Source organism: Coenobita brevimanus, chromosome 1 (assembly GCF_032717465.1).
Source record: "Coenobita brevimanus isolate Jiangsu-jjx chromosome 1, ASM3271746v2, whole genome shotgun sequence".
In the NCBI taxonomy this organism is placed as follows: Eukaryota; Metazoa; Arthropoda; class Malacostraca; order Decapoda; family Coenobitidae; genus Coenobita; species Coenobita brevimanus.
The window spans coordinates 57,010,729-57,023,268 of record NC_136954.1 but is presented as its reverse complement, the minus strand read 5'-3'; the positions used below and the strand labels follow the sequence as shown (position 1 = coordinate 57,023,268).

Here is a 12,540-nt window from a genome sequence, read left to right as displayed (position 1 = left end):
GAGAAGAAAGACTGAGGAAGAAGAATGAAGATGAAAGAGGAATAAAGAGGAAGAGAAAAACAGGAAGAAAAAAAGAGGATGAAAAAGAGGGGAAAAGAGGATGATGAAAGAAAGAGGATGGAAAGAAATAAAGAGGAAAAGAATATTACGAAAGAATGAGGGAAAAAGAGGAAGGAGAAAGAAATAAGGGGAACGGAAGAAGAAGAAAGAAGAGGAAGAAGAAAAAAGAGGAAGAAGAAGAAAGAAGAGGAAGAAGAAGAAAGAAGAGGAAGAAGAAGAAAGAAGAGGAAGAAGAAGAAAGAAGAGGAAGAAGAAGAAAGAAGAGGAAGAAGAAGAAAGAAGAGGAAGAAGAAAGACGAAAGAGAGAAGGACGGGAAGTGGAGGAAATGAGGAGAGGGAAAAAGTGACAATAAGAAGGTGAGAGGAGGTGAGAAATGAAGAAATGACAGACTTGAAGGATGGAGAGAAAGAAAGTGGTAAGATGAGGAAGGAAAGAAGAAGAAGAAGAAGAGAGAACGGGAAGTGGAGGAAGAGGGAAGAGAAGAGGAGGAAGAGGGAAGAGGAGGGAAAAAAAGGGGAGAAGAGGTAGGAAGAGAGAAGGGACGGAGAAACAAAAGAGGAAAGACGAAGAGAAGGAAGATGAAGAAGAGTAAAAAGGAAGGAGACGGGAAGAGGAAGAGGACGAAAAAGAAGGATAAAAGGAGGAGGAGGAGGAGGAGGAGGAGAAAGAAGAGAAGAAGCAGGAGAAGGAGAAAAGAAAGAGGAAAAAGAGGACAAAGGAAAGGTTAATGGAGTGAGAATGGCGGTGGCAGATGACCTAAAGAAAAGAGGTGAAGAAGGAAGAGGAAGAGGAAGGGAGAGGAGGAGGCAAGAAGGGAGGTTAAGAAAGAAGAGGAAGGGAGAGGAGGAAGAGACGAAAGAGGAGGAGGAAGAAGAGGAAAGGAGAGGAGGAGGAGAGGAAAGGAGAGGAGGAGGAGACGAAAGAGGAGGAGGAGGAAGAGGAAGGGAGAGGAGGAGACGAAAGAGGAGGAGGAGGAAGAGGAAGGGAGAGGAGGGGGAACACGAGAGGAGGAGGAGGAAGGGGAAGGAAGAGGAGGAGACGAGAGAGGAAGAAGAGGAGGTGGAGACGAACAAGGAAGAAGAAGACGGAGGGAGGAAAGGGAAAGAGGAAGGGACAGGATGAGGGAGAGGGAGACGAAGAGGAAAGGAAAGGAGAGAAGGAGGAAGGGAAATGATGAGGATGGGAAAGGAAGGGAGAGAAGGAGAGAGGGAGAGAAGGAGGAAGGGAGGAGGAAGAAGGAAGAAAAGGGCTATTCAGAAAGTGAGAATAGGGGGAGGAAGAGGAAGCGGGAGTAAGGGAAGGGAGAAGGAAGGAAAAGATGAGGAAGAAGGAAGACGAGGAAGATGGGAGGGAAAAAGGAAACGAGAGGATAAAGAAGGGAGAAGTTAAAAAAAAAAAAAAAGTACAATAATTACAAAAGTACGTGCCTGATGCGGGACCATATGGGCTACGCTAAATAAAAATCCAATATGAGTGAAAATCCTAAGGCGGGACTGACTAACGGGGCCGCTTCTTAATGTACTCAGGCATAAATAAATAAATAAATAAATAAATAAAAATGTGGGGGAGGGAAGGAAATTAAAGGAGGAAGATGAGAGAAGAAAGAGGGGAAGAGGAGAAAAGGAAGAAAATTAGGAGGAAAAAGGGGAAGGAGGAAAAGATGAATGAAAAGATGGAAAAAAAGGAAAAAAAGAAGGAAGAAGGGAAAAAAGGAAGACAGGGAGAAATGAAGGAAGAGGAAGGAAGGAAGAAAAGGAGGGAAGGAGGGCAAGAAGAACAGAAGGAAGGTAAAAGGAAGAAGGATGAAGGGTAAGAATGAGAGAAAAATAGAGATAAAAATGAGGAGAAACGAAAGAACAAGAGGTGGCAAAGAAAGGAAGGGAGGAAGGAAGGAAGGAAGGAAGACAGGGAAGGAAGAAAAAGAAGGAAGAAGAAAAAGGAAGGATGAAAAGAGAGAAGGGAAAGGAAGGAAGGTGAGACAAAAACAAAGGGAAGGAACAGCAGGAAAAATTGTAGGAGGTGGACAAGGGAAAGAAATAAAATGGCAAAACAAAGGAGGAAAAGGAATAACGATGATGCGGAAGAGGAGGAAGAGGAGAAAGAGAGAGGCGACGCTAATGGGATGTGACTGGAGTTGACCGATGACCTGAGGAATAAGAGGAAGAGGAAAGAGGAAGGAGAATGGAGAAAGGCGAGGAAGAGGGAAGAGGGAGGAGAAAGGAGAGGAAGAGGGAAGAGGGAGGAGAAAGGAGAGGAAGAGGGAAGAGGGAGGAGAAAGGAGAGGAAGAGGGAAGAGGGAGGAGAAAGGAGAGGAAGAGGGAAGAGGGAGGAGAAAGGAAAAAGAGGAGGAAGAAGGAAGAGGAAGAGACGAGAGAGGAAGAGGAGGAAGAAGGATGAGGGTGAAGAAAGAAGGAGATAGAGGAGGAAGATGGAAGACGAAGACAGGAAAAACGACGGAGAAAGAGGACAAGGGAGAAAGAAGAGGAAAAGGTGGAACAAGAGGAAGAAGAAAGAGGAAGAGGAGGAAGAAGAATGGGAGAAAAATGACAAAAGAAGAGGAGGAAGAAGAGGGAGAAGAACGGGGGAGAAAAAGGGAGAACGAAGATGGAGAAAAAGACGATAAGGAAGAGACAAAAAGAGGAAGAACTAGAGGGAAAGAAGAAGATGAAGGAAGAGGAAAAAAGGGAGAAAGAAGAGGAAGAGGAAAAAAGGGAGAAAGAAGAGGAAGAGGAAAAAAGGGAGAAGGGAGAAGAGGAAGGAGAAAGAGGAAAAACAGGAAGAAAATGGGAGAAAGAGGAGAAAGATCGAAGGAGGAAAAAGGAAAAAGGATCAGTAAGAAGAAAAAGAAGGAGGGGAAGAACAAAAGGAAAGAAAGAGAAGAGAGGAAGGAGAAGAAAAGGGGGAAGGAGAAGGAAAGAGAGGCGAAAGAAGGAGGAGGAAGAAGAAAAGGAGAAAAGATGAAGAAAGAAAATTGGACACGGCAGGGAAAAAAGAAGGAAGGAAAATGAATGAGAGGCGGAGGAGGAGGAGGGAAGAGTCGAGGTTAATGGTGAGAGACTGGAGATGGCACATGACCTTAGAAGGAAGAGAGTTGAAGAGCAAGGAGGAGGAGGAGGAGGAGGAGGAATGCAAAGGAATAAAAAGGAAAGCAAACAGCAACAGATCCTTATGGTCCTTTCGAGGCTGCTTGTTACAATGTAGACTATGACTACAAGATCAATATCTAATTCTACATGCTGAAAGATAAAGGAGGAGGAGGAGGAGGAGGAGGAAGTAAAGGATAACAAAAATAGAGGAAGGCAGGGATGAGAAGGCGAGGTGATGATGATGATGATGATGAAGTGAATGGGGAGGAAGAAGGAGGTGAAAAATGAGAATAAAATATGGCAGTCAAGTAAAAATGAAAGTAAACTGACCCAAAAAGGATATAGAGAAAATACAGAAGAAAATACGAAGAAACAGAAAAATGAAAAACGAAAAAAAAAAAAAGAAAGAAACAGTGAAAGACTAAAAGGGGCGAACGATTTTATACGATTTGGGAAGGTGGAAATGAGAGAGAGAGAGAGAGAGAGAGAGAGAGAGAGAGAGAGAGAGAGAGAGGTATAATTAACTCATAACACCACACTTCAATTATGCACAAATGATCACCCCACAGACAAACCCCCTCATTATTACCTTTAAAATAATTAACCTTTATTAATTAACCTCAAATCAACTGGATATCTTCTTAATTAACCTCACCTGGTTATCTTTATTACCCTCAAATCACCTGGATATCTTTTTAATTAACCTCGTCACCTGGATATCTTTTTAATTAACCTCGTCACCTGGATATCTTAATTAACCTCAAATCACCTGGATATCTTTTAATTAACCTCACCTGGATACCTTTTTAATTAACCTCAAATCATCTGGATACCTTTTAATTAACCTCAAATCACCAAGATACCTTCTAATTAAACTCACCTGCCTACCTTTTAATTAACCTCAAATCACCTGGATACCTTTTCAATTAACCTCGTCACCTGTGTATCTTTTAATTAACTTTTTTTAGCCACCTGTACACCTTTTTATTAAGCCACGTAATTATCTTTTCAAAATACTAAATAGCCTCTAATCACCTGGTTATCCTACTTTATTAAACTGTTCTTCTCACCTGTACAGCAATCAATTAACGGGTGTATTTACTTTTACGCAACTAATTAGCTTGATTCATTAACATATTTTAACCAAACATTATTAGCAAATACCTTTTCATCATTAAACTCACCCGTATAACCTCATCATCTTTTCTAATTAATTCGATATATATATTTTAATTATCCGTAAAAATTATCCGGTTATTCTAATTTACTTCTTAATCATCTTAATTAACCTCTCAATCACCTGCATATCTTTTAATTACATCCTTATTACCTGCATATATCTCAAACTCATTTACTCTGGGAGAAATACTTGTTTATCGTAGTAGCAAACCCAGGCTCATCTGAACGTGAACCCAGTCGACTGCAGGCTGAAGTTCCATCGTCCTTTCGGGGGATAGGGAGGGGGGGAAGTTGAGGGATGTCTCCATAACCGGATAGTGGATGAGGCCAACCGAAAGTAGGGTTGTGATGATGTGGATGATGATGATGATGATGATGATGATGAAAACTGACCATGACGATGATGATGACGATGACTACGACGACAACGACGACGATGATGATGATGATGATGATAATGATGATGACGACGACGACAACGACGACGATGAGGATGAGGATGATGATGATGATGATGATGAGGATGATAATGGTGAAGACGATTGACGATGATGATGACGATGATAACTGACTATGATGAGGATGATAATTACGACGAAAATGACGACGACGATGATGATGATGATGATGATGATGTACAAGCTAACACACATTACCAAGAGGAAAACAGACGGGAAATTTCTGGCAATCATTACAACACATGTAAAAAAATTTGACCTCCCTAAAAAAAAAAAAAAAAAAAAAAAAAAAATCGCTGCACAGTTACTGATTGCTCTATGTAAACTGGAATGCAATTTGACCCTAACAGGTGTTTTAAAACCGACCCTCGCAAATTAGGGCTTACCTTCGCTTTGCATAATTAGTTTTCGACAATTTGCAGTTGCACACAAAACACGGATTTCGCTGTTTTTTCCTACCGGGCGATGTGTGTGTGTGTGTGTGTGTGTGTGTGTGTGTGTGTGTGTGTGTGTGTGTGTGTGTGTTTCATAAAATCGCCACTTTTGCTTTCGTTTATATATTTTGTTTTTCTTCGGCAACTCAACTTTTCTCTTAAAATTACCTCTTCTGTTTTCCTTTATTTATTTATTTATTTATTTTTCTTGGGGGGGGGGGGAGTCAGCTTTAATTTCGCAGGAACTTAGGCTTCATCTTAAAATCGCTGTTTGTATGATTCTGTAAACTGACGTCCGTTTTTATCAATGCCGGCGTGAATCTCCCAACCTTAAAAAAAAAAAAAAAAAAAAAAAAATCTGTACATTCATGGACTTCAATGTTTCTGTAATGTGAAATATCTGATAAAATAGTTACCATTTTCTTCTATACATTTTCCTCGCAACTTCTGGTATAAACACCATCTTTTCTTCTACGTAGGATATTTCCCCCTCGACTCAACCCCAGATCCAACTACCACCTCAACACATTTCTCTCACAATTTTTTTTCTTTCAACTCAGTCTCGAATTCAACCATCACCTCAAAAAATCTCTCTCATAACTTTTTCTTTCAACTCAGTCCCTAATTCAACTATCTCACAATTTTTCTCTCTCAACTCGACATCCAATCCAACCATCACCTCAACTCACTTCTCTCGCCAATTCACTCCCGCTTACCTGATGGGCCGCATGTGGTTGAGTCTCGGCGTGGTTGTGTCCGGTACGTGGCGGCGCAGGTACTGGTTCAGATCCCCCTGGTCCATGTACTCCAGCACCAGTACCAGGGGGTCGTCCCGGCTCACCACCCCCAGCAGACACGCCAGGTTAGGGTCCGAGAGTGTGGCCAGGAGCTGCGCCTGTCTCCACCCGTCCTCTCTCACCTGTCCGCGAAAACAGGAATATTAGACGGTAGGAACGGGGTATGGACAGGCAAAGACGGATTCAGAGAGGCAAAGAAGGACGTAGAGACAGCAGGAAAGGACAGGGATAAAGTAATGACAGAGACAGAGAGGGCCAAGCTGGGGGTCCGACAGTGGATTGAAGCTATGCCTGTCTCCACCCGTCCTCTCTCACCTGTCAGCGGAAGTAGGAAAATTAGACACTACGAAAGGGATACAAACAGCTAAGTATGACGACAGAGTGACAAAGAATGAAAAGGAGAAGAATAAAAAAAAAAAGAGGAATGGTGTAAGGAGGAATTGGCGAAGATGGGGACTCGATTGTGTGGCTAGGTGTATTTTTTTTTTTTTTTTATGTGACCGACTCTGGGCATAGGCTTCACAGCCTGCTCTCAAGGCTCAGTAGTCCTCCTACATACCATACACCTCTACATGTCACCAATTCGGCGCTAACACCCATCGTCCATATTGAATACATGCTAGGGCTGTCTCATACAGGACTAGTGTATTGGTATTAGCGGGGGGTATTTTTACGACATGTCGGCAGGTCTTCTGGTAGATCGGTAAAGTCTGATTATATGAAATTCAAATCCTTAAACTGTTCCCTGCCCCAGCCGGGATTTGAACCTGGGTCCGGTAGGACTGCAGGCCACCTCTCTACCGATTGAGCCACCGCCTCCCCATACCTGTCTCCACCTGTCCTCCCTCACCTGTCACCGAAATGGGAGAACTAGATAGAAAGAAACGGGTACAGACAGGTAAGAAGGAAGACAGAGAGACAAGGAAGGATGAAGACAAGGCATGAAAGGACAGGGATGAATTAATGACAGAAACAGAGGGGGTCGAGTTGGAAGTCAGAGAGCGTGGCGAAGACCTGCACCTTCCACCTGTTTTTACCTGTCCTCCCACACCTATCCACCAAAAAAGGGAGGATCACAAGGTCGGAAAGGGATGTACACAGGTAAAGGTGAGGAGAGATGAGAGGAGGAAAGACATAAACAACCAAGAAGTTAGAAAAGGGAGGAACGAAACTAGATAAAAAAAAAAAAGAAAAAAAGACTGAGGAACAACACGCATAATAAATCGCTAAGGAAGATGGGTTCAGAAATCCCCAAAGCCATATTATCACACGCTAGATTCCTTAACGCCATTCTCTATCCGATTTATCCTTGTTATTTATCCTTTATTTATTCACGTTATTTATCCCTATTTATTGTTTATCCTTGCTATTAATCCTTTATGTTATTTATCCTTTATTTATTTATTTATCCTTCAGCTATTATCTATCCTTGCTATTTATCCTTTATTTATTTACGCTATTTAACCTTGTTTATCATTTATCCTTGTTAATTATCCTTTATGTGTTATTTATCCTTTATTTATTTGTTATTTTTCCATCAGTTATTATTTATCCTTGTCCTTTATTATCTGACACATTATTTATTTCCTTCTTCCATCGACATAAACGAGGACTGCTGAGGCGTGATGTCCAGAATAACTCGCAGAGGAAGAAGTGTCACGAAGTCTGCCCAAGCCACTTAGAATTCAGTCCTAAATCGGATTTGGACAAGGAGTTCAGGAGGAAGGGTCGAGTTTGGATCTGACAATAGACTGGTCTTTGGCTGACTTAGAAGACTTAGAGAGTGGGAAGAGAGAGGTAAAGAGGAAAAGAGAGGATGGGGAAAAGAGAGGAGAGGGAAAAGAAGACGGAAAAAGAGAGAAGAGGGAAAAGGGGAGGGGGGAAAGAGTGAGGGAGAGAAAAAAAGAGGAGAGGGAAACAAAGAGGATAGGGAAAAGAGACGAGAAGGAAAACGGGAGGGAGGAAAGAGAGGGGGAGTGAAAAAAGAGGAGAGAGAAAAGGAGAGGGGAAAAAGAGAAGAGGAAAAAATGAGGAGAGGGAAAAAGAAAAGGGAGGGAAAATGAGTGAGGAAAGAGAGGAGGCAGAAGGAAGAGAGGTATAAAAATGTGACGGAGAGAGAGAGAGAGAGAGAGAGAGAGAGGAAGGTGTGATAAACAAGTGACTTTTTATCTATCTGTTTTAAAGGAAAGGAAGGAGGGAGGGAGGGAAAGGCTGAGAGGTGAGAGATGGAGGGAGGGAGGAAAAAGTTGAGGGGGGGAGGGAGGAAAAAATGAGGGAGGGAGGCAAGGAGGAAGTGAGGAGAGAGTGGGATGGATGGATGGATGGATGGATGGATGGGAGGGAGGGAGGGAGGAAGTGAGGAGGAAGGGGGGAGAAAGTAAGGAGGAAGTGGAAGAAAGCGAGAGGGAAGGAGGAAGGAATGAGGAAGAAGTTGACGACAAAGGAAAACAGTAAAGAACAACAAAGGGAAGTAATGAAAGAGGAGGAGGTGGGCGAGAAAAAGAAAGTAATTACAGGAAGGGCAAAAAATACCAAGAAATTAAAAATAGTAAATAACAGCAATAATAATAATAATAATAATGATGATGATGATGATGATGATGACGATGAAGATAATAATAATGATGATGATAATGATAATGATAACAATGACAATAATAATAATAATGACGACGACGACGACGAAGCAGAAGAAGAAGAAGAAGAAGTAGTAGTAGTAGTAGCAGTGGTAGTAGTAGTAGCAGTAGTAGTAGTAGTAGTAGTAGTAGAAGAAGAAGAAAACAACAATTACGAAGCAGAAGCAGAAACAGAAAAGGACATTTACGACGCAGCCCCAGACGCCCTCACTCACCTCAGGCGTGGCATCATCGTTGAACTTCGCCAGCACGACCTGCCGCGTGCTGCTCTTGCCCTCTCCACCTTCACCCAAGCCCGTCGCCTCGCCCAGGTGTACCTAAATGGTGGAAGGCGAAGGTTAGAGACGGTGGAGTTATCAGTACTGGCTAAAAATACACCTAATCTTTCCCCTTGAGCCGGTCAGACTGTTAGAAAAATTCTGTTACCCCCTTACCCAAGCCCGTGGCCTCCCCAAGTGTATACCCAAGTGGTGGTATGCGAAGGTTAGTGCCCATAATCATCAATACTAAGCTTAAAAACACCTAATTCTTCCCAGCGATTATTTTATTTTTTTAAAGATTCAACAGTTCCTTCATTTTCCATCTTTCAAGTAAAATTTTGCTCTTAAGATCTATCTATCTATATACCTAGGCTGCTTCCCCCAAGGAAAGGGAGGTAGCCGAGGCAGGTCGACACACTCCCCAATTACTCATCCATTCAAACACATTCTATCGCATCTTAGCCCCAAGGGGAGAACGGACAGATCCTCACCGCACCACACCGCACAAGGGTCAACTGCGCAATCCAATCAGTGACATCCGCAGCAGGGCCCGACAGCAGAGCTGGTTTACCCCTGCCACATCATAACAGACCCATCCCCTTCCCCGCACCTGACCTGACTAGCTGATCAGACCAAATGCGGGAGAATATCCCCTTAGGGCTGCGTCATCACTTATTCATTCACAATTTCTCTCCATTTATTTCTGTCACGCACTGCCACTCTTCCTTGCTCAACAGACATTCCTCTCGCATCCAGTGCTCTCTTCACACTGTCCATCCATCCTATTCGTGGTCTTCCTCTCAGCCTTACACCTCTCACATCAGATCTAGTTATCTTTTTCACTAATCGCTCATTATCCTCTCCATATGCCCAAACCATCGCAACACCCTCTGCTCAACTCTACCAGCCATCTCCCGAACAACTCCAGTTCTCCTCCGCACTTCATCATTTCGCACTCGATCCATACGCGTCACTCCACACATACTCCTCAGACACCTCATCTCCATTACATTCAAACTTTTCCTCTCTGCTACACCCATATTCCATGTTTCAGCCCCATATAACGCAGTCGGTACCACAACACCCTCATACAACCTTCTCTTTACATCCATTCTAAGCGAACGACATCTAAACACTTTTTTCATTCCTCCCAGCACCTTTCCTACTTCATTTATTCTAAACTTCACTTCCGCATCTATTCTTCCATCCACAGCAACATGTGACCCTAGATATTTAAAACACTCTACTTCCTCAAGCAACTCGCCATTCAAAGCTATATTCATCCCCTTAACATCTACAAACCTCGTACACTTCATCATTTTACTCTTATTCTCATTTACTTTCAATATCCTCCTTTCACACATCCTTCCAAACTCCTCTACCAACTGTCTCAATCTCTCCTCTGAATCAGCCACCAGTGCAGTATCATCTGCAAACAGCAGCTGCTTCAGATTCCACTCTCCACCATCAACATTCACCAGACTCAGACCTCCACCTAAAACTCTTGCATTCACCTCCCTTACAACATCATCCATATAAATATTAAACAACCAAGGCGACATCACACACCCCTGTCGAAGCCCCAATCTCACAGGAAACCAGTCACTCACAGCATTTCCCACTCTTACACACGCTCTACTATTTACATAAAAACTTTTCACCCCTTTTAGTAACCTACCATCACGTCCATACAATCTTAAAACAGTCCACAAAGCCTCCCTATCAATTCTATCATACGCTTTCTCTAAATCCATGAATGCCCAAAACACATCCTTGCCTTTCGTTAAATACTTTTCACACACTTGTCTCACAGCAAACACCTGATCCACGCATCCCCTCCCTCTCCTAAAGCCACACTGCTCTTCACCAATCACTCCCTCTGTACCCTCTCTAACTCTCATAATTAACACTCTACCATAAACCTTACCTACAACACTCAACAGACTTATACCCCTAAAGCTAGTACATTCATACTTATCACCCTTGCCTTTATACAACGGGACCACACAAGCACTTGCCCAGTCAATTGGCACCATACCTTTCACAAAGCACACATTCAACAATCTTACTAACCAGTCAACAATGGTCACTCCACCACCCTTCAGGCATTTCACAGCACACCCATCCATACTTGCAGCTTTACCTGTTTTCATCTCCTTTACTGCCTTCTCCACTTTCTCCTTCGTGATCAAAGAATCATTCAACTCTCCCAACACATTTATTCCTTGCACCCTTCCATCTGCCACAATCTCAGCCACCCTTTCCTCCTCTACATTTAACAATCTTTCAAAATACTCTGCCCATCTCTTCCTTACTGCATCCATCTCAATTAACATCCTTCCATCCTCTGCTTTTACTCGTTCTTCCTTCCCAGACTCTCCCTTTCGCACCCTTTTCACCTCCTTCCAAAACATTTTCTTATTCTGTTGAAAATTCTCTGTAAGCCGCCTACCCCACCTCTCATCTGCTGCCACTTTAACATCACGCACAGCCCTTCTCGCCCTATTCCTCTTTTCCTTATACCTTTCATATGACATCTCATCCTTCCTCTGCAGCCACACTTCATATGCACGTCTCTTCTCAGCCACAGCCATACTTACTTCCTCGCACCACCATTCACTTCCTTTTCTTACACCACCACCCACACGTCTCACACCACACACCTCTTCTGCATGCCCCACCACAGCACTCTTAAACAACTGCCATTCCTCCTCCACACTGCCATTTTCCTGATCTTTCAGTGCGTTCCACTCATCTTTCAATTTCTCCTGATACTCTATCTTTTTCTCTTTTATCCAACTCACTCACTTTCAAAACCTCCCTGCCACACCTAACCCTCCTAGCTTTCACCCATCTCTTACCTACTCTTAACTTTCCCTCCACCAGGTAGTGGTCAGACATACCTCCACCCTCCCCTCTCAGAACTCTCACATCCAACAATCTTCCTATTACATTCCTAGACACAACCACATAGTCCATCAAAGCTTTATCAACAACTCTTCCACCCTCCTGTCTCACCCATGTATACTTATAAATATCTTTCTTCTCAAACAGCGTATTTCCAATCACCATCTCTCGCTCAACACACATCGCTATCATTCGTTCCTCATTTTCATTTCTTCCAGGCACACCATGCATACCAACTACACCTTCAACTGCTACATTTCCCACTCTAGCATTCAGATCTCCCATCATTACCACATTGACATTCGCTCCAAAACTCTGCAGACACTCATCAACATCATTCCAGAAAGACTCCCTCTCTTCTTCATCCCTTTCACTACCAGGCCCATACGCACTCACAAACACCCACAACTCACGTTCAAATTTCGCTTTCACCCACATCAGTCTCGATGACACCTCCTTCCATTCAATCACACACTGCTGTACTTCCGGACTCACTAACAAGGCCACACCTTCTCTTGCCCTTCCTCTATCAACACCTGACAATCTTCCATTCACACTTCCAAACATAGACTCTCCCTTCCCTTTCATCTTCGTTTCACTCAAAGCTAACACATCCAACTTTCTTCTCACAAACATTATCCCAATCTCCTCCCTTTTAGCCTCAATCGTACTACATCCACGCACATTCATAGACCCAACCTTCAAGGTACGGAGATAACTCC

At 43.1% G+C, this 12,540-nt stretch overlaps 1 protein-coding gene across 1 annotated transcript in view; it reads right to left on the bottom strand.

Moving 5' to 3' along the window:
• LOC145398753 (discoidin domain-containing receptor 2-like) overlaps positions 1-12,540 on the bottom strand; it is a 105,895-nt gene that overhangs the window by 35,811 nt on the left and 57,544 nt on the right. The window contains exons 11-12 of the mRNA XM_080271586.1: positions 8,867-8,968; positions 5,935-6,137 (exon numbers count right to left, since the gene is read on the bottom strand). Coding sequence (XP_080127712.1) covers positions 5,935-6,137; positions 8,867-8,968 — 305 coding nt within the window. The remainder of the gene's footprint in view (positions 1-5,934; positions 6,138-8,866; positions 8,969-12,540) is intronic.